The following is a 23,259-nucleotide window of genomic DNA, read 5'->3' as shown; positions in this document are numbered from 1 at the left end:
ACATAACGGCTCTGAAAAGTTCTGTAGTAAGTATGTTTTGCCTAACCTGGATTTATTCCCCACCCTCACCGTAATCTACTGAGATCATAAAGCTTCTGGAAAAATCACCCTAGAAACAAATTTGTGACCTCCTTAAAGTGATGTCTTATGCATTTTTTAAAGTGATGTCTTTTATATAGTATACAGGATGCATTTCCGTATTTACCTCATACCTTAAATCCATCTTAAATCCCTACTCTTGGTTTTCTCTCCTTGTTCTCTTTCATTTTACTTCATATAATCTTGTATTCTACCCAATCCACCTTAAAACCTTCTGGAAATAAACAAAATATAAATAATCTTTAAATTTTTCTTTCTTTCTTTAAAATCTGGGGGGCACGATCTTGGGGTCATGAGTTCAAGCCCCACGTCAGGTGTAGAGATTACTTTAAAACAAAATCTTGGGGCACCTTGGGGCGCCTGGGTGGCTCAGTCGGTTGAGCCTCCGACTTCGGCTCAGGTCATGATCTCACGGTTCGTGAGTTCAAGCCCCACATGAGGCTCCCTAGTGTCAGTGCAGAGCCCATTTTGCATCCTCTGTCCTCTTTCTGACCCTCCCCTGCTTGCGTGCTCTCTCTCTCAAAAATAAACATTAAAAAAAAAATCTTAAAAAAAAAAAAAAATCACAGTTCTTTTTAACTCTTCTTACAACATTTTTGTAAGTCTGAAATTACATTAAAAGAAAAAGTTACCAAAGCAGGGGAGGGGCAAAAAACACAAAAGCAATATAAAGGAAAAATGAACTGCTATGTAGTGCTTACATTTCCATTAGGTTTGATCCTCGTATAGTTTGAAAACCAGCATGATCTTAGACTGACCAAAATCTTTATCCCTTTCTTTCACTTTAAACCATAGCATATATATTCCCAGCTCCTGGTCTTTGTGAGAATGCACTAAAGACAGTAGCAGGGGGGTGGGGAGGGGGGAGGAATGTAGATTATAATAACTGGCTTTATAGTCAACTATATTAGATATACCTATTCTGAACTGAAATTTTTCCATATTACAGAATATTTTTAAAAGAAAAAATATGTGATGATACAGAACAAATAAAAATACATGAAACCATGTATAATAACAGACTGAACAGCAGAAAACCTTAGATGGAATTACTTCCAAAAATAGCCAAACTTTTGTCCCATTCTTAGAATGAAAACTGAAGACTGCCTAATGAAATGGCATGTTTGGGAAGTAATGATTGGCTCATAGCTCCCTCAGATAAAGACTAGCAAATTCAAAGGAGAACCCTAGATTATGGATATAAAAACATCTACTGTTCATGTTCCCCTCTTAGCACCAACTCATGAGCTAAATATTTTACCTGCTCTCTATAAAAATATTTCTCAAGGGAAAAAATGGCTAGTATTATTCAAGGAACCAGAGGCTTAAAAATAAAAGAGGGAAATGCAGCTGATGTGTTGAAGTAAGAATGGAATCTGTAAATATCAAATCATTAAGAAATAAAGATAGAATGAAATAGATAATAAGCATCACTCCATGGTGACTAGTACAGAGACTAATTTATAATCATATAGAACGATAAACTAAATCTCAGTAAATTGATTCAGAAAATATTACTATCATTGATAACATGCTGAAGAAAACTATCTACTTTGTAAAATGAGTGCCATATAGTTTGTTAAAATCAACGTTTTTATTTATTTTTAATTGATGAGTTTTCAAAGACCATTTCAAATGCTATCTCTTTTGTGAAGCTTTCTTATCCTTTTCTCACTGGAATGTGAATTTTTAGCCTTCGGCATTTTTGTTTGTTACTAATAAACTTATTAAACTACTACTGAAGTTATGCACGTGTATTTTTTAATCCCCTACTCTAGATTTTAACAAGAACTATATTTTACTCAATGTTTACAGGGCCTAGCACAATGCTTAGTATGTAGTATAGACTAATAAGTAACTGTCAAATAATTGAAGTAATGGATTAAGGGAATAATCAGCAATATGAACCATGTAAGCAATCTGAATTTCCCACTAATCTGGGAAGACTCCTTTAAAGAATTAAAATAATAAAAGTGTATAATATGAAGAATCTGCAGTAGAAAAATGAAGATACCTAGAAAGCACTCCTGAGAGAATAATGGGGAAGTGAGGAGAGGGAATGGAGTGAGAGAGCGATGACCAGGGGAAGATAAACAGCTTTGCTTATTAGATGCATCCGAGCATACAAGCAAGCATAGGCATAAATACACCCACCACCTGACAATAAGGGCAGTTAAGGTAACTGATAGACATGAGTATGAGATTTGCAGGTCTCAAAGCTTATGATTAAAAATTTATTTCAAGAGACTTCCTAGATGAACAACATAACTAAGATAGCACTGAGGATAAAGAGCTTCCCTACTCTGGAGTCTGGCTTCATAGCTCCTTTCTTATAATTAGGACAACCATACAGTATCATCTAAATTAGGAAACCTGTGAGAGTGGAAAGGCATGCTATTAATAATTAGGCTAGAACAGATATAAACGAGGACTTGTGCTATGCAAACGGCAATGTATGGTCACTCTATTTATAGCCCACTCATGGCCCACCTCTGGCCACTCTGATTCTTTCTCAAGGTTCAACAATAACCATTCAAAAGATACATTTACTTTCCTGCATACTTCTTCTTACCCAGAAGGAAACAAAAAGAATCACAGCACTAGCCAGTTTGATAATACCTACCTGTCAAAATCATCATCTAAAGTTTACCAATTATTTGGTAACTTTGGATGAACATCATGCCATGCCATCATGAACATAACAGTAAGCCTTACCAAAAACAAAACTTCAGCTCACTGATTACGTATCAAACAAAAGAAAGTAAATCAAAAGACTCCACAAGTCAAAGCACACGTTTGTTTGAAATCCCTATATGCAACTATTTCGGAACTAGGGTACTATGTCGGTAATAATTACGATAAGTCAGGAGTAAAATGGATCTTACCTTGGGAACTTTGGGAGGACTCTGTAGAAGAGGAACTACTATCTGTATAACTCTGTGGGTCTTCCTTTCCCTCTTGAATAGATGAATTACCAGCTTCTGCTACCCTAGATGCTTGCTGTAATGTTTCTGTGACCAGCTGCCTTGTTTGTTCACTAACAACTGTGGCTTGAAATGTCACTGGTTTGGGTTTAATAAGAACCTAGAAGAAAAGGAGAAATATACCCAGTTTAAATTTTAGAGCACTATTTAAAACTTCTAGTCATGAACTAATATTTTCCCGACATGGGAAACAGCATTCTGTACATTAATTATGCTTTGGGCACAGCATTGTTTATCAAAGACTAATTCCATCTATGAACAAATTACAGTCAAGCCACATACAACATTTTAAATGGTACATGCCAGAATGCAACAGCCATAATTCTGACAAGAGGCTCTGTCCCTGTTTTTTCTTGTCTATAATGACTTCAGAAGTCATTTACAGTCTGTTGGCTATACACTAGAATGACAGCCAGCCACCCACCATGGATTTCAGATGCCTAGATTCCCAATGGCACAATAACAGTCCAGAATTTCTTCCTTCTGAACATTTATTTTATTTTTTTGAGAGAAAGAGTGAGAGGCAGACAGACAGCGCACGAGCAGGGCAGGGGCAGAGAGAGAGGGGGACAGAGGATCCGAAGCCCAATCATTTGGGCTCTGTACTGACAGCAGACAGCCCGATGTGGGGCTCGAACCCATGAACCATAAAATCGTGACCTGAGCAGAAGTCGGGAACTTAACCAAGTGAGCCACCCAGGCACCCCCTGAATATTTATTAACATAATAAAAACAAAACCCTAGTTTGTTTAAACCACCATTCTTCAGGTTTCTTTTCATTAGCAACCAAATGAAATTCCTAATTGAGACACCTGTGCAAAGTAAATATGGTTGGGACATAAGTCATCTTTGAAGAAATCTCAGGAGAAACACTGACTTACACAACTATCATTAGAAGCAATACGGTACAACAGATCAACTCCTGGCAAAGGTCAAAACCACAGACACTAAAACAAATAAAATGGGAGAAAAATTTCAAACTGAACTATTCTACTTCAAAATTTGAACTCTAGGAGTTGACTTCAATTGGGTGTCTGGAATGAAAATGTTAACTCACCACAATTATTTTTATTCTCCATATGTAAGATTCTAAACCTTTCCAGACTCTTATTAAGTCACTCATTCAAGAATTCAAGAATGAAAACATGGATTATACTATGACTTAGATGATGGAGCAAATGAAAATTGTTACAGTTGAAACTTAAAGGCAATTTGGACTTATTTCTAATCACAAAACTTATTTGTTTAGATATGCAAACTATTTGACTATGATTCTGAGGGAATGCATTCTAAAAGCAAATTAATACCTTTTACAAAAATTCTAGGATACCATTTCTCAACCAAAGCTGACATTACTTCCTTTGATATTCTCACAAAATAAATAGTACCCTGGCAATGTAAGATTAAATCCTGAGCCTCAATTTTCTAGGCAAATTTCCAGAAAAATTCCCTTATCTTCTATTGCTTGACAATTGAGCAGTTCTCTAGCTTCTTCATTATTTAGGTTTCAAGTAAAATAAATTTTATAAGTAAATAAAGTGCTTTCAAAGGCCATATTAACTTATAAAAAATACTTCTCTTTGAGAGATTCCAAACAACTACCACTCTCTCTCAAACACCTACTTCTCAAATAACAATACCTTCAGCAAATTTTATTCTAAGGGAGTTTTTTTCTCCAATCTTTGCTTATGACATGGCACAAATATTTAGATACCCACCACCCCCCAAAAAGTACTGAAGAGAAAAACACACATTTTGAAAACAGACAATTACACACATTTGGTCATAACTTTTAACAATCTTATTTTTTTAAAGATTACTGATCTTTTCATTCAAATTTCTAACACGGAATTTTAGAAGTTTGAAATATACCAGAGCCAAGAAAATTCATCATATCTTACAGCATACCTGTGTTTTCCCTTGCTGCCCATAAACAATTTTTGTCGGGATGATTTTAGCTGCTGGTTGAACTGTGGAACCTATTCCTTTTGGCTGAGTTACAATCATTTTGGTGATGGGTCTCGTAGCAGTGATAATAGCTGGCTTTGCTCCTGTTGGTACCGTCTGAATAGTCTTTTCTCCCTAAATTAAAGTCAGTGAATATATGAGATTTCTATGTATTTCAATGATAAAAACTGTCCTTTTACTGAAAAATCGCAGAGAGGTTTTACCAGGATGATAGGAACAGGAATGTAAATTAAACAGCAAAGTACAATGTTTCCAGGTGATCACAAATCCTAGACTTAGTTGAGATGGTCCTAGAAGTCCTCTGCCCAATTTTCTGTCCAAAGAAGGCATTAATCATTTCCTGATGAGTGAATTTTAAAAATTATCTCACACGGGAATACTTACTACACCATTCCATTCATAGAATACATACATTAGAGTAGTCAGGAAATTATAAAAGAATAATTATAGAGATTATAGGTCTCCCTCACCCCAACATTATCTTCATTTTCTAATTTACCCGAAATAAACACTCATGTAACAAAAAATTACTGTGCATTATACCAGTAGCTAAACGTACACATATAAATAAACTAAGCTCCCCAAATACAAAATCATAAGGCTAAATAGCAGAATGTCCATGTGTAAAAGCATGGGCAAGAGAGGGAATTAGCACATATTAACAATCTTTCTGAGGTTATATGGGAAAATTAAAAAAAACAGCAACAGTGCATTTCCCACATTTTACTATTAGCATATTACTAATATCACTTTAGTCTATTAACTAGGTAGTTTAAGCCCATTAACTTTTCACCATTTTTTGTACTTTTGTCTGCTTTATTCTTAAGTACCATCTTCTGGTCATTTATAGAATCAATACTTGAGCTTTCTTAAATTAAATTCAAAGACAGTGATTTTACTAAATTATTAAAATTTTACAAGTTAAAATCCATAAAACTGAAAGGAAAAAGGTTCACCTTTTTAGTTTGTAACTTTCAGTCATCATCATCTAAATGTGTGGCCATCCAACTTAGTAGCCATAAAAACAAAGCACCCAGGTGAGCTGGCCAAAGGTAATCACTCAATTTAGAACTAAATATGATTATAAAAATCACAAGTTTAACTATCTGCTATAATAATCTAAGGAAAATATAAAGTGCCTGTCAATCATATTATTACTTATTTTAATATGCACACACCCTTCACAGCAGCTTCTTTGGGAGGAGCTCTAATTCATTTGCCAACAGCCACTAGTTTTCAAGTGGCTGTGCCTATATATTAAACAGCTTGATGGGCTTGGTCCAACTATAATGACCCATTCAAAGCCTATCAAAACCAACTAGCAGGCTGTTTTTAAAAAAATCTCTTCTGATGTATGTGTGTGGACATGCCCAGGTGAGCAAGCTGTTGAGTAGAGGAGCATATACATATGTGTAGTCTTATGCTCTGATCTGCTTGTTTTACTATCATTTCCTGTGTCAAATGTTGCTCTTAGATATTATGTGGCAGCTAGGATTCATACACAACTCTTCAATGTTTGTGACCACAGGACTTAAGAGTACATGGCATCCCATCTTATATATCAAATTCTAGGAAGTTGCCAAACAAACTATAAAAGGGTTCTGAAAATCTGAATTCTAATCCAGGCTTTACTACTGGCTTACCATGTGAACTCACACTAGGAACAATCTATGTTTTCCAACATGATGGAACTATCTAATGCCAACATTTTAAAGACTGTGATGCCTAGGAAACTACCAGAGATCTGCAATGAAGTACAACATTCTTTTTTCTAGCAAAGTAGGGACATTACCAAGCCTAAATAGTTAAGCACCACAAGTAATAACAATTACTATTGGTGACATCCTATGTGCCAGGCACTGTCCTAAGCACTTTCAAAACAGCTCCCAGTTACTGAACAAACTCACTGGTAAAGATCATAATCACCAATTTACCAATGAGGAAATTAAGGATGAGAGAAGTTGAATAAATTTGCCAAAAGTCAAACTACAATATAAGAGACAAAGCCCAGGTTTGTCTAACTCCAAACCTCTGCACAATTGCCTTCAGAACTATAAATTAATCTGTTATGTGCTATTTTTTTTTAACTAGCTCAAAGAGGTAAAATGAAAGTAAAACCCTCTCAATTAATTTTCTTAATCCTAAATATCTCACTTGGCCCAGCCGAGGCCCATGTCTACTGGCCAGAGGCAGGAGTAAAATTGTCCTCTAACAGAGGTCTCCCTGTAGTTAAGGCAGTGGAATCTTCCATTTGGACCAAGCTAAGCATCTAAATCATGGTCATAAGCAACCCAGTTATGAGCAACGTGTTTTAGGAATTACTGTGAAAAATGGCATCAGTTAGTGGTGCTTTAACAGTTATTACATCACAGTAGTGGTAAATCAAGCATACAGGCTATTGTGGGGTTCTGAAGTCCTTAGGCAAATATTTGTATAGCTGGTTTTTAAAATCCTCAGTGGACTGCTGAGTCTGCAGTACAAGCTCTTACTTACTCCAGCATTTAGCAATGTTGTGACAACGTTTTTGCCCGGGAGGCCTTGAATGGTCGTTCCTTTTCCTGTAGTCTTTTGCACAACAATCACATTGGGCTTGGAAGTCATTGGGATTGTAGTGATTTTGGTAGTCGTTCCTTAGAGAAGGGGGGAGAAAAGGAGGCCTGAGTTAAGGACTAGTGATATTTGGTTATTTCTGTTTATGTTGTACACAATTAACACACGTAGTCCGTGTCATCCCGAGATGACATGAAGGCTGTCATGAGGATGAAAATGAAGGCTCGGAACAATAAGCACAAGTTGTCCTAGAATGAGAGAGTGTTAAAAATTGACTTTTACAGCGGTCATCTTTTTGGAATTTGAAAACCTACACACCAAAATCAGAATCTAAAAATATCACTATCATTTTCCCCATCAATATTCCTCCCCTAACTAGTTAACTGAAATCTAAATCTGTATTCTTTGACAAATACTTCCCCAAACCCAGTATTATATCTATTTTTGACTGGTGTGATGGGAAAACTCTTCTAAAAGAATATAAAGAGAGAGGTAAATACTTATCAAAATTCACATAACATTAGACTCTTGAGAAAATTTATGAGAATAAGCCATTTATATTTGTGTGATCAAAAAAAATAAACACTCAAAGACCAAGTCACAGATTAAACATGTGCTCTTGTTATCTGCAGCACTCTGAAGAGTCTGAGGATGATATCCCAATGTGTATATTTATACAAAAAAATTTATATTTTCAACAATTAAGATGTATTTCATAGACCTGTATCTACTGAGCCAAACATATTATCATGCCCTCTTCCCCACATCCTTCCACAATCTGCTTCTCTTATACCTATCAAATTTGTACCCTATATTCTTCTGACTAGCATGGCTGGAAATCCTGGTACAAATCTTGCCTTGTCTTCCCTGTATCACCCAAGAAAACAAAAGCCCCTTGCGCTCTACACTCTATCTTTTTGTATCACTAATTCCTCAGTGCTTAGCACATACTGTATGGCAATTATTCAGTAATAGTTGTTCAGTCGAGTATGTGAATGAACTCAATCTGTCACCAACACATGTCTTCTTTCAAAATGTTATTGATGTTGACTCAATAGACCCTCATCTCTTTTAGTTTCCCGTGTTTTCTCCCTATTGCAAGTTTCATACAAATAGATCTGAAGCTCCTGTTATATCAAACATCCTGAAAAAATTTTTTTGTCATGTCAAGAACCCAGAACATTGGTCAAATTGGTCAAAAACCTTCCTAGGGCCACTGGCTGGCTCAGCCGGCAGAGCAGGTGACTCTTGATCTCAGGGGGTGTAAATTCAAGCTCCACGCTGGGTATAGAGATTACTCAAAAAAGTGAAAAGCAAAAAGCCTTCCTAATCCCTATTTTATCTAGTTCTAACTTTCCCTCTTAGGTTTCAAAATCCTGTATGAACTGACCCTTAACCTAAAAATTTGATCTTAACCCATGGAGGAGGGGAAGGAAGAAAAAAAAAAAAAAAAAAAGAGGTGGGAGGGGGAGAGGCCAAAAACAAAAGAGACTCTTAAAAAAAGAGAAGAAAAAAGGGGGGGGGGGGGGGGGGGGGGGGAGGAGAGGGTGGGTGATGGGTATTGAGGAGGGCACCTTTTGGGATGAGCACTGGGTGTTGTATGGAAACCAATTTGACAATAAATTTCATATATTGAAAATAAATAAATAAATAAATAAATAAATAAATAAATAAATAAAAATTTGATCTTATTTGTTCCAACTCTTACCCTACAATACATGCCACACACTAGTCTAACAAGTAACTTCTTCACTATGGCTTCCTATTATCTGTCACACAGAGCCCAAATTCCTCTTAGGTTTCCAGGTTCTGTCAGACTTTAATTTGCAGGATTATCCAATATATACCTCTCCTTCAGTATGTTGGTTTCCACATTGGTACTTGAGCGTATGAGTTGCAATGCTACCTCTGTGCCTGTGATTTCCTCTGCCCATGAAAACAGGCAAGTCACATTGTTCTTCTATAGGCTTGCACATCATTTATCAAATGACTAAGCACATAACAGGTACTCATTAAAAACATGACTGATTAATACGTTCCCAAGAAGAAAAGTTAAACAAAATTTTATTCTTTTCTACTGGAAAAATTTACCATTCCTTACTAGAGTTTTAGTAATGAGACTGCACCAAGAATAAGAATATTCTAGTCAATTTTTGGCAATTTTATTACTTCATATATCATTTTAATATATTTGCCATCATCTGATGTCTTGTCAGTCCAAGGCAACACAGTCAGGTTACATAAAAACGCACTTTTATCCACACACTAGCTTCACGAATGTTTTTCCCTGTATCTGTAGTTTCTGAACAGTAAGCTGTTAAGAGCCACAAAAACCACACTGCCCATTATTCACATCTATCAACTTCAACTCTTAATTAACTCCAATCCCTCATACATGATTGATTGTGATGACTCCTTCAATAATACAGCCTCATTAAATACTTGGTTAATAAGGGGTGCCTGGGTGGCTCACTCAGTTAAGCATCTGACTTCGGCTCGGGCCATGATTTCACATTTTGTGGTTTCGAGCCCCTCTGTGCTGACAGCTCAGAGCCTGGAGCGTGCTTCGGATTCCATGTCTCCCTCTCTCTCTGTCCCTCCCCTGCTTGCACTCTGTCTCTCTTTCTCTCTCAAAACTAAATAAAGATTAAAAAAATATATATATATATATGTATACATATATATATACATATATATATGTATATACATATATACATGTATACATATGTGTATACATATATATATTTGGTTAATAAAAGAAAGGGTTTTTAGAAAGTAAGCATTAAAAACTATCTCAAGAAGTGCCCCTGGGTGGCTCAGTTGGTTAAGCATCCAACTTCAGCCTAGGTCAAGATCTCTCAGTTCCCAGGTTTGAGCCTCACATCAAGATCTGTGCTGACAGCTCAGAGCCTGGAGCCTGCTTCAGATTCTATGTCTCCCTCTCTCTCTCCACCCCGCCTCCACTCATGCCCTGTCTCTGTCTCTCTCAAAAATAAATAAACTTGGAAAAAAAAAAAAAGCTATCTCAAGGAAATGTTAGCCAAGCTTTAACCAAAGTACAAGGACCACTTTTTTTGGCAAAACTTGCTTAACAAGTGAATTACATTTGTATCTAAGTCACCATCTAATCCTTTCCATTGCAGGGATCTATCAATTTATGAGACAGTTGCAAACCAAGTTTACCAGCTTTAACAAAATGAGGGGGGAGGATGTTAGAAAACAGAAGAAAAAGGCATAACATAAGGAAAAGCAAATACAGTGTCATTTTAAAATGGAAAAGTTTATAACTAGAATTATCAAGTTATAAAAATCTAAAGTTCCAGTGCGCATATTTCTATATTTCAATTGATAACTATGTTATAGTTATTCATTTTTTTAAAAAGGTCTTCCTCTACACTTTCACAGTAGTCCAACTACAGTTCTCACATCACAACAGAATGTATAAAAATTCATTTGTTTAGCATTCCATAGGGCAGAGAATGCATCTCATGTGCATCCCCCATGTATCACAGCACCCGGCCCAGAATTTGGCTCATAGACTATCAGAGAACCCACTGTCTATACAGTCTCCACTTATAAAGACTTAAGATACAATGGGTGCAAATTACTCTTAAGTCACATTTGGATCATGGACTATGATACTGGATGTGTTCCAGGGATTTCTATTTAAAAATACAATTCCCGTAAAAATGTGAGCAGTATGGTAGGATCGCTTAAAGAAACTAATTTAATGGCCCAGATTTTACTATTCAGAGATTTTTTTTACATCACCCTGACAATTTGGTCTCCTGGGTAATGGTTTATGTTGCTTTGCTCAAAGAATGAGCAAACGAACGAATGAATGCAAAAGATCTATAAACACTAGCTCCTTGCCTGAACATTGTACTAAAGATCAAAAGAAGAATAAAAATCAAGTCTTGCCATTGCCAAAGGTTCTCATAATGTCCTTAGAGTCAAGGACTCAATGTCCTAATGAGTTCATCTCCAAAGGATCCAATCTTCTACATAACATAGGCATGGTTCCTTTACCAACCAACCCTCAACAAAACTCACAAAAAAACTTACATATCTGAAAAGCCTATCTATATTTACACATAAGTATCTCACATGAAGGAGTTAAATAACTGAAAAAATAGTTCATATCTTCCATTTAATTGCTTATTCTGATGAAAAGAAAAACTTGACCTTTCTAGAAAGCACTCTGGAAGCATGACCTTGCTTTCCAGAGGAAAGGAAGTAAGGACTTCACATAATAATTTATGTATAATGATGCTCATCGCAGGATTATTTATAATGACAAAAAAATTAGAAGCAATCTAAAACATTCAACAATGAGAAAATGGCTAAATATGGTGCATCAGATAAGGAAACCCTGTGCAGCCATTAAGTGGGGGCAGAGGAGGTGTCAAGATCCATTTAAAAGAATAGGAAAATAATCCTATCCCATGAAAAAAAGGCAAAAGCTGATTATATTAGATCTCAATATAATTTTAAAAACATATATATGACATATATACACACATTTATAACCAAAATAAATGAATAGAAAAAGGAATGAACAGAAATATATACACATATTTTAACCTATTTCTCTGGATGGTAAAAATTGTGGGTTTTTAATTTTCTTTGTATCTTTCTGTATTTTCCAATTACCCACAATGAGAGGAAAGTATCATTTTTTTCTTTTTAAAGCCTTCTATTCTTACAGGTAGATGTCTGGGTATATTTTAAGAAAACCATTTAATTTTTGTTCAGGGGGTAGGGGAGTGGGGTAGGCATAGATTCTAGAATCCAGCCTTTAATTATGAATTATCTAAACTCATCCAACTAGGTTTACCAGCTTACTAAGAATAGACAAGCAGGGACTGAAAACTACTATGAACTAACCTGTAATCCCACAATCATGGAATAACAAAATATTATAAAATAAGAGAACTATCTTTATAAAGAATATTGCTATGTAACATAAGGATCAGTTTAGAGCAGTCAGAAATGAGAAATTCCTTAAAATAAAAGGGTCAAACAGTGAAGCAGAGATAGACACAAAACAAGCTCGATGCAATGAACAACACTGTTTGAACTGTGTGCCAAGTATATCCTATGGTGCAGAAAAGTTTAAGAACTCTTCTCATGTATACCCAATGTACTTGAAATACCAACTAACCAGGAGTTGCTTAATATTTACATGCAAATGTGGATAAAATGTATACATGTACAGGGTATACATCTCACCACCTCTCTAGGAAAATGTGCTTTCTTGTGCTGCTCTAACCTGGTACAAAAGCCGCTAAATCCTAAAGAAGGTCTGAAAACAGCAGCCTCATGATATCTAGACATTCCTTCAAGCTGTAAGGTTATTATGAATTCATATATGAGTAAAGAAAAACCATTACGGTCATAAAAAGTTACACACCAATGAAAAATGATCACTTTTTGAAAAATGTTTTAGAGAATGTGCTCTATACCATTTAAGATACTGTCATAATAAATCATAATTTGAATTTTCACTGTATTATTTAAAAAAATCCTCTTAAAGCTAGAATATGATTCTTTCCCTACTGGTTTCACCCTCCTCAGTTTGGCAAACGTTGGATTTTCTCACTTACACTAAAAAATAGAGCCAAAATTAGCAGCTTTAAATATAGTGCGTTATGCCAATACCATGCCCTGCTTTGTTTTTGTGGCTTTTTTTTTCTTTTTTTCACTCCCTCAATTATCAGCAATATCGTATACTGCCAGGAACGTCAATCCCTTCACTTTAAACTGTTAGAACAACTCACCTGGGGCATACAAAATATGGCTAGTCTACAAAAATGGCAGACAAAGTCCACAAGGGCTTACTTGATGAGAGATTATTTACATCATTTTAATTAAAAAATAATAATGAAAACAGATGCTATGTTAACATTCTACTTCAGAGTCTACAACCCAAATACTCCAGGAATTAATGAGCTGATAAAAACCAGGTAAGGTTTCTGAATACTAATAAATATTAGCTGTCACTATCTGGGTAAATTGTTTTTTAAAAGTAAACTATCAATATAATGGTGAAAAGAAAAGCATTGAAATATTTTTATTTTTAATAAGCTAAAGTGACATTAGTAATTGAAATGATGAGATATGGTTCCCTCAAACATACTTAGATGAATAAACCCTAGTTCTTTCGTCCACTATGTAGCTTGTGTGGTCTTGAAGAGGTCAATTTCATCTCTCTAAACTTAAAATCTGTCTGTATCTGTAAAGTGCAGGTGAAACCAACTTTTCGGATTTATCAGTTTGGAAAGGAGTGACAAATGGGAGAACACTTTGTAAATGAAAAATCCCTATGCAAATGCAAATCATAGTATTTCTATTCTGATTGAAAACAATTAAATGTTCTTTCTGTTTTAAAACTATCAAAAGCTTAATGTGTGAAGATTTAATATTAGAAATAAAAACTATACTTAAACACTAAACATCACGACTAAAAACACAGCTCCAGATTTCTAAGCAGAAAACTGAGATCAGACAGAATCCTTGAACAGTGAAATATGGTTTTTCCTCTTACTGTTACCTATACCTTCAACATATTTCAGATATACCTACCAGAAACTATATTACTGCTAATTATCTTGCCCCCCAAGGTAGCTAATGATTTGGGTACTACTGTAATGATGCTACCACTGGTAGTTTTCACATAGGTTGCAGCTCCTGGGGTTGCAGCCATCCGACCTATGGATGGGCTCACTGTTGGCCGGGTATAGGTTGCCTGTGTGCCTATAAAAAGGGAAAAGTCAAAAGAAAAACCTGTCATTACTTATAGAAGAATGACAATTTACACAGTTTAACTATAATTCAATGTAATCTATATTGCTTTAACTTGAAAATGGAATTTCAAGGTGTCAAGACATTAAGTAACAATTTATAGCCAATTTTCAATGCACATAGCAGGAACTACAGCCAAGTCAATTTGAATTAACTTTACACATAAAATTTTGTGATGTGTCGCATCAAATTACTAACCCCAAGAAAAAATATAACTAACTCTATTCCTTTCTTCCACTACCCTTCTTCCACTAGTTTTATGCCAAAAGAAACTTAAATTTAATCATCTTTCCTGCCAGAGCGTTTTAGATATTTCTGTTATAGATTTTAAGGTCTCTGCATCTGTTTCATACTGTCTCAGTGCCAAACCCAATGTCAGCACTCAGCAAATAAGGCAGTATTGTTTGCTTAAAATTTTATAAACTTTTACTATTTTGTACTCTGCTACTCTCTAAATATATTTCCATCTTTTAAAGAGTTATTCCATCATTTTACTAGAGATTAAAGTTCAAGCTGCCAAGAGTTGCCAGGAATATTTCTTTTAGTCTAAAAAGTTCACTATTTACATATTTCCTCAACTCTAACTGACCCATTAGAGTATTTTTCTTCATGTCTCTCAAAGGATTTTACACTCTTTCCCACTATTCCAAGGACTTTTTTCTTTTCCCAAACAGGAATTAAAAACTAACCAGATGAGCCCATTGTAGTTTCCTACAAATACAGTAACTCAGAACTACTATTCCTAAGCAAAGAACTACTAGTCTGGGGGAGAATGAAGATGACTGAGACTAACATCTTCAACAGAAAAAAAAGTTTCATAATAATGGTCATTGTGATAACCATTCTCAACAAACCCCACCCCACAAAAATGCTTTTTAGCAAGACATTTAAAAATTTTTAAATACAATCACTACCCAAAAAAGGCAGAGGGGAAGAATGTTAGGTAGAATTAGTTTAAATTCCTTATAAACATACATCTGCATCCAAAAAAAAATCTAGTGCAAAGTAAACATGCTACAAATGTAAGGTGAATCAGTTGAATTATAATAACAAAAAATTTTCCATTTAAGCTTTTGCTCTAAAAATAGGAATACTTTTTCTAACGTAGATACAAAGGCACAGACAGACACATTATTATTTTTCACTACCTTTCGCTAATGGAAAGAATCATACATATATAACACTACTATCTTTATACCAAATGGGAAAAAGTTTTGGGGGAAGTATGATAAATGTAATGCAAGAATAGTGTTTTTTAAGCCAAGGCTTTGTAGAGACAGCAAGTAGAATCGTTGTTGGGATGAGGGGGGAGTGGGTGGAGGGGAGATGGAGAGTTACTGTTTAATGGGTAGTTTCAGTTTGGGAAGATGAAAAGGTTCTGGAGCCAGATGGTGAGGATGGTTACAAAATAATGTGAATGCAATGAATGCCATGAACCATTCATTTAAAATGGTAAATCTCATGCATGTTCTCTATATACCACAATTAAAAAAAAAAAAAAAAAAAAAGCACATCTGAGAGTCAAACAGATCTGACTGAGTTCAAACCCCAGATCTGCCTTTTATTGGCTGTGTGACTTTGGGCAAGTTTCTTAACATAAGTCTGTTTTGCTGCTAAAAGTGGAGATATTAAAGTCTAAGGGAAATGAAGGGTAATGTCTATACAAACCTTTACATCCTGGCCCATAAATGGTATCTTTATAAACTTGAGACAGATACCATTTTACACTCTTTAGATTCTATCATCTAAATATTGGCTCCTCTCAAAAAAATCTGGTAAGAGTTACACAAATTTAAAATAACAGTAATGACCAATTCTAATGTAAATTAATAGTAATTACTATTGAGCACTCTGCTGGGGACTTTACATACCTGATTTCCTCATTCTTATAATAACCTATGGTACAGGTATTGTTGTCCCATTTAAATAGACCATGGAAAAGATTACAGGGATTAGTAACCTGCTCAAGAACACAAAGGATGGTACTATCTAAAATGTCCTACACTGTCACTGCCTTGGGCATAGCCTGGTTGCTCCCATATCTGAGCAACACGGCATCTTGTGCTTCTCTCAGTCTGAGCAATGTTTACTACATGGCAATGTAATAGACTCTCAACTTCTTAAGAGTAAGTGAGATCCTTGTGGGCTAGGAGACCGTGTTTCCATTCCCTCAACAAATCCTGACTAAACACATACTCCAAGACCAGCTCTCTCTATATACGGTGAATAAAACAGAGATGGTCCCTTATCATGGATCTCATGGTCTAATTAAGTAAACAAATCAACAAACAAGTAGTGAAGTACTTAGAAACTGTAGTATGTGCTATAAAGGAAAAGAACAGAGGACCATGACAATAATAAGAGAGAGCTAATTTTCATTGGGGGGAAAAGGGGAGTCAAGAAAAGCTCTTAAAGAATGGTCTCATTATCTCTATATCCCCAGTGTAGCACGTTGTTGCTACAAAGAAATTACTCAATGAACGTATGATGAATGAGTGGACTAATGCTCAAGCAAACTTACCAGTAGGAGTGGTTACCAGTTTAGTTGTCATAATTGCACCATTACTGCTAACCACCATAATAGGGGAATTGCTACTGGTGGGCAGAGTTGCTGTCACTGGCTTAGGTAAGATTTTACTTGGCTGAACTTGTTGTGTGATGATTTTAACACCTTTGAAAGAAGAAAGGGAAATCTCAGTACAATTATTTTCGAAAACATATTCCTTATACCAACCCAAGAGGGCAGCAGTTACACACAGTCACTCAGTCTTGCCAAAAGAGAAGCTTTTTCCATAATGATGAAACTCTCAATTTGTAGTCCTCAAATTCCCATCTTTCCTAATTTCTCATTCAAGAATATAATTAAGGTATTACAGAAGCTATTAACAACTTCTTTAAAAAAAAAGGTTTTTTCTTTTGTCTATGATTATGTCATATAAAGAACTTTCAAACCCAATTAGTGTAGTGATGTGGATTTTTTTACATTTTTCAAAATTTTTATTTAAATGTTATAATTGTTACATTCACTTTCCAAATGTAAAATACCCATTGAAAAGAAATCTTTCAAAAACAATAAAATAAAAAATAAAATGAATCTCTCATGCAAACTACAAATTTAAGTACAAATAACTGTTTGAGGAAATTCTGGTAACACTTTTGCCCTGCTAAACTTCACTGAAATAATCTACATAACAGTGTATTGCACTGGCAAATAAAAATTATATTACTTTATGGATGGTGATTGAGACATTAGAAAGCAAACAAATCTGTTCATTTAACAACCTTAAATAATTTTAAATTTCTTGTAGTCAATTAAGAAGCTAAAATTATGACACCTAGGAATAACTGGGGGCAAATTATTTAGTCTCTATAACTCAATATTTTCATCTATAAAGACAATATCAGTAAATAAATCAAAATTATAAAGTGCCTAATACATAGCAAGAATTCAATAAACTATTATTATTGTAGAGATAAAGAAACTATTATTTATTATAATAAATCATAACCAGTGAAGCTGCATGGAAAAAATTTTTTATAGTATTACCCTATAAGTGAATTACAATAATGCTTAAGACACATAAAAAGAAGCCCCCCAAAATAACAGAAAAAACACAATGGAATCATTAGAGATTACATGGCTTAGTCCTATGTAAATAAGTTGAAAATTTAGATCAAACAGATAATTTTCTAGAAAAATACTGTTTATCAAAATGGACCTCAGAAAAGACAAGTATCTAAACAGACAAATTTCCTTAAAATAAATTTTTAGGAACTCCTTCCCCTTCACCAATAAATAGCAGGAGGCCCAGACAATTTCACAAGACAATTCTACAGTCCTGTAAAAAGAAGGTAATTACAATGTATTTAAAACCATTCCTCTTCAAAGTTCTCATCCTCAGGAAAAAAAAAAAAAAAAAAAAAAAAAAAAATTACATGTTAACTCAATTTGTTGGGATAATATTTTATAATATATACATATATCAAACCATTACATTGTACACCTAAAACTAGATTAGCTCTGCTAATCTGCTCACCTAATGGAACCAGTAAAATGATAACCAATGAAAAGCTCTGGAAACAGTCTCAAGGACAAAAGAAGAAACATCTATTCAACATGTAGAAAAATTCAGTAAGAAAGGAGAGATCTGTGGTTTTTAAACCAAGATCCGTTCCTTGTTACCCACTACGAGTGAGGCAAAGACTCCTCTCCAGAGGAGAGAACTTGACTTGCCTTGACTGCAGAACACAGTTTCCTTTCACTGAAGCTCCCTGTTGGAGGGCTTTCTTCTGAGGAGCAGCAGGACTCCAGCTTACCTCATCCTGGCCCCAGGTACATATTGCTAAGTCCCAGGCAAGTGATGTCAAGAGATGGGTGTTCCCTTCTTCTGACAATCCCCCAATTTGTGGAACAAAGGCTATACCTTGGACACAATGCCACTGAGAAAACTGGAGTCCTGATCACAATTGCCCTGCCTTGTGAGGTGGTGGTTCCACCAGCAGGAGAAGCAAGCCAAGAGGATAACAGGCTCCTGCCCAGCCTCCCACTCTTGCCTTCATTGAGTGCTCAGCTTCTAGACACCCCTTCTCAGGGGTGTCATTCAGAGAGAGGCTTGCCATTGACCTTATTACCCCCAGAGCTCCAGAGCTACCTGAGGGTAGAAACAGGTAATTAACAGTTTGTAATCTCTTCCCAAAGGAACTGATTTCACTTGCAATAGAGCATGGAGAAGTTCAAGCTCTCGAGAACTGTAGAGGATGTGATGAAAGGCAACTGGAAGAAGATTTCTGGATTTAATAAAAATACAACCTAGATAATAGGCCAGACAGCTTACAGGAGAGAACTGAGACATAAATAAGCTGAGAGGAACCCTCCTATGGTCAGAACAAATACTAAAAGTAGACCTGCGAAACTATTCCTTCAAAGAAGCCACAATCAGGAGTGCCTGGGTGGCTCAGTTCGTTGAGTGGCTAACTCTTGATTTCAGCTCAGGTCATGATCTCACGATTCATGAGATCAAGCCCCTCACTGGTCTCTGTGCTAAGCATGGATTCTGTTTGGGATCCTCTCCCTCTCTCCCTCTGTCCCTCTGTCCCTCTGTCCCTCTCTCTCTCTCTCAATGCCCGCCCCCCCCACCCCGCCTTGTGCACTTTCTCTCTCTCCCTCAAAATAAACATTAAACAACAACAAAAAAACAAACAAGAATCCAATAATCAGCAAAGCTATCTTTTAGAAATGCAGTCAAAATAAAGTCTTTACCAGATAAACAAAAATGGAGAGAATTTGTTGCCAAAGTTCCTTATAAAAAGGAAGAAAAAGAAACAAAACAATGATGTCCACTCTTGAAAGCTATTTTACTAGAGGCTCTAATGAGAGAAATTAAGAAGAAAAAGAAATACAAGGCATCCAGACTATAACAGCAGAAATCATCTCTATGTAGATGGCATGATCGTTTATATAGCAAATCCTAAGAAATTTACCTACAACTATTAGAACTAAATAATGAGTTCAGCAAAGGTGCAGGATATCAAATCAACAGAAAAGTCAGTTGCATTTATATAAATTACCAATGAACAATCCAAAAAATGAAATTAACAATTCCATTTACAATAGCTTAAAAAAAATGCTTAGGAATAATTTTAACAAAAGAAGTGCCAAGTTTATACTCTAGAAAGCACATAACATTGTTGAAATAGAGAAGGTCTAAATAAATGGGAAAACATCTCGTGTCCATGGATCAAAAGATTTAACACATCATTAAGATGGTAATACTCCTAAACTGACCTATACATTCAATGCAATCCCTATCAGAATCTCATTGGACTTCTTTATAGAAACTGATAAGCTGAATTCCAAAATTCATGTGGAATTATAAGGGACCCAAATAGTCAAAACAATCTTTAAAAAATAGAACAAAATAATAGTAATGACACTTCCTGGTTTCAAAACTTATTACAAATCAATAGTAACCAAAACAGTGTGATTGGCATATGCAAAGACATACAAATTAATGGAACAGAATTGAAAGTACAGAAAAAACCTACACAGCGGTCAACTGATTTTCAAATGGGTGCCAGAACCATTCAATGGGGGATGGTCTTTTCAACAAATGGTACTGAAACAAATGGATAGCCATATGCTAAAGAATGAAAATGGGAGGCTTACCTTACATCATAACAAAATTGACTCAAAATGGATCAAAGACCTAAAGTTAAGAGGTTAAACTATCAAACACTTAGAAAAAGATATAGAGATAAATCTTTATGATCAAAGTTTGGTAAAAGATTCTTAAATACGACACCAAAAGCACAAACAACATTAAAAATAAAGTGGACCTCACCAAAATTAAAAACTCGTGCTTCAGGGACCCCTGAGTGGCTCAGTTGGTTAAGCGTCCAACTTCAGCTCAGGTCATGATCTCACAGCTCCTGAGTTGGAACCGTGTGTCGCGCTCTGTGCTGACAGCTCAGAGCCTGGAGCCTGCTTCAGATTCTGTGTCTCCCTCTCTCTCTGACCCTCTCCTGCTCATGCTCTGTCTCTCTCAAAAATAAATAAACATTTAAAAAAAATTTTTGTAAATACTTAAAAAAAAGGGGTGCCTGGGTGGCTCAGTCGGGTTGGGCGTCCGACTTCGGCTCAGGTTATGATCTCGCAGTCTGTGAGTTTGAGCCCCGCGTCGGGCTCTGTGCTGACCAGCTGACAGCTTAGAGCCTGGAGCCTGCTTCAGATTCTGTGTCCGTCTCTCTCTGCCCCTCTCCCGCTCTCACTGTGTGTCTCTCTCTCAAAAATAAAAACATAAAAAGAAAAATTTTAAATACTTAAAGAACTTGTACTTCACAGGGCAATCATCAAGAAAGTGAAAAGACAACAAAAAACAATGGCAGGAAATATTTGCAAATCATATATATAACAAGGGTTTAATATCTAATATATATAAACTGAAAAAAAACTCTTTACAACTCAATGATAAAAAGACAAATAACTCAATTTAAAAGTGGGCAAAGAGGGGCGCCTGGATGGCTCTGCTGGTTGAGTGTCTGACTCTTGATTTCAGCTCGGGTCATGATCTCAAGGTTTGTGGGATGAAGCCCTCTGTCAGGCTCTGTGCTGACAATGTGGAGCCTGGTTGGGATTTTCTCTCTCGCTCTCTCTTACCCCTCCCTGACATGCGCACACACGTGTTTTCTCTCTCTCTCAAAATACATAAACATTAAAAAAAAAAAAGTGGGCAAAGGATGTAAATCTTTCTTTCTTTCTTTCCTCCCTCCCTTCCATTTTCTTTCTTTTTTCTTTCTTTCTTTCCTTCCTTCCTTCCTTCAAGGAGGATAAAGGGTCAATATGCACAGGAAAAGATGCTTGACATTATTAGTCATCAAAGAAATGCGAATCAAAGCCACAATGAAATACCACTTCACACAAACTAAGAGGGCTAGAATCTTAAAGTCAGAGAATAACAAGTATTGGAAAGGATGCAGAGAAATTGAAACCCTCATACACTAATGGTGGAAATGTAAAATGGTGTAGTCATTTTGGGAAACAGTCTGTAGCTTCTCAAACAATTATACATAGAGTTACCATACAACCGGGCAATCCCTCTCCAAGGTATATACACAAGAGAATTGAATACCTAAAAACTTATACATGAATGTTTTCCACAGAATTATTCTTAACAGCCAACAGGCGGAAAAAATCCAAATGTACATCAATGGACAAATGGATAAACAAAACGGGAAATATTATTTGGCCATAAAAAGGAATAAAGTACTAATACATGTGTGAATCTTGAAAACATTGTTAAGTGAAAGAAACCAGTCACAAGAGGCCACACACTATAGGAGACCATTTATATGAAAATCTAGAATACAGAAATCTAGAGATAGTAGATTAGTGGTTGTTTAGAGCTAGAGAGGTTGCCTTAGGAGTAATGAATGATAGCTAAAGGTTACAGAGTTTCTTTTCGAAGTGATGAAACTGTTCTAAAATCAACTGTAGTGATGGCCACACATATCTTTGACTATACTAAAATACCTTACTCTGAATGGGTTATTTCAATGGTATGTGAATTATATCTCAATAAAGCTGCTTTTAAAAATTCTAGAGTATTTTTAAAAAGGAAAACATTATCATTCTTTCTTGAAAGCACACATAACATTAAACTAAAGCCTAATAAAGACTGAACGCAAAAATAAAACTACAGACCAACTTCCCAAGACTACCAATACATTGTATTATTAATACCTCATACTAGGATAAATTCCAAAATATTTAAATATGAAAAATGTGACCTGTGACTAAAAATCTAGAAGCGGTAAAGATTACACAGATAAATTCAACTATATAGAAACAAAAAAGATCTACACAGCAGAAGTCCCCACAAATAAAGTCAACAGACAGACAAACTTGGAAGAGAATCTCTGCAAGTCATGAAACACACAAAAGTCTTGCTAATTACCCTAATAAAATTCCCAGAAATTGATAAGAAAAATACCACAGTAGTGGTATGAATGAATGAATACAGACTGTACACAAAAACATATAAATAGTTGAAACATACAGTTGTTCAAATTCATGCTCGATATGAGAAATGAAAATAAAACAACACTGAGAAGATTAAATACTTAAGTATAAAACAAAACACGTACAAAATTTGTACTGTACTGTAAAACACTGATGAAAGAAGTGAAAGAACACCTAAAGAAATGGAGAGACACACTGTTCATGAACTGGACAACTCAACACGATTTCAATTCTTCCCAAACTGATCTACAGGTTTAATGGAATTTCTAGGAAAATCCCAGTAAGGTTTTAGTACACACAGGAACATTTAATCTTAAATTTATATAGAAAGGCAAT

General features: G+C 35.5%; 1 protein-coding gene across 7 annotated transcripts in view; it reads right to left on the bottom strand.

Annotated features, from left to right (window-relative positions):
• EMSY (EMSY transcriptional repressor, BRCA2 interacting) overlaps window positions 1–23,259 on the bottom strand; it is a 90,255-nt gene that overhangs the window by 21,132 nt on the left and 45,864 nt on the right. For all 7 annotated transcript variants that reach the window (XM_049652550.1, XM_049652516.1, XM_049652566.1 and 4 more), the window contains 5 exons: window positions 16,927–17,076; window positions 14,187–14,357; window positions 7,545–7,681; window positions 4,992–5,165; window positions 2,985–3,183 (listed from right to left, as the gene is read on the bottom strand). In XM_049652550.1, coding sequence (XP_049508507.1) covers window positions 2,985–3,183; window positions 4,992–5,165; window positions 7,545–7,681; window positions 14,187–14,357; window positions 16,927–17,076 — 831 coding nt within the window. The remainder of the gene's footprint in view (window positions 1–2,984; window positions 3,184–4,991; window positions 5,166–7,544; window positions 7,682–14,186; window positions 14,358–16,926; window positions 17,077–23,259) is intronic.

Source organism: Panthera uncia, chromosome D1 (assembly GCF_023721935.1).
Source record: "Panthera uncia isolate 11264 chromosome D1, Puncia_PCG_1.0, whole genome shotgun sequence".
Classification (NCBI taxonomy): Eukaryota; Metazoa; Chordata; class Mammalia; order Carnivora; family Felidae; genus Panthera; species Panthera uncia.
The sequence above is the reverse complement of the archived record's forward strand: the minus strand, read 5'-3'. Positions and strand labels throughout refer to the sequence as shown.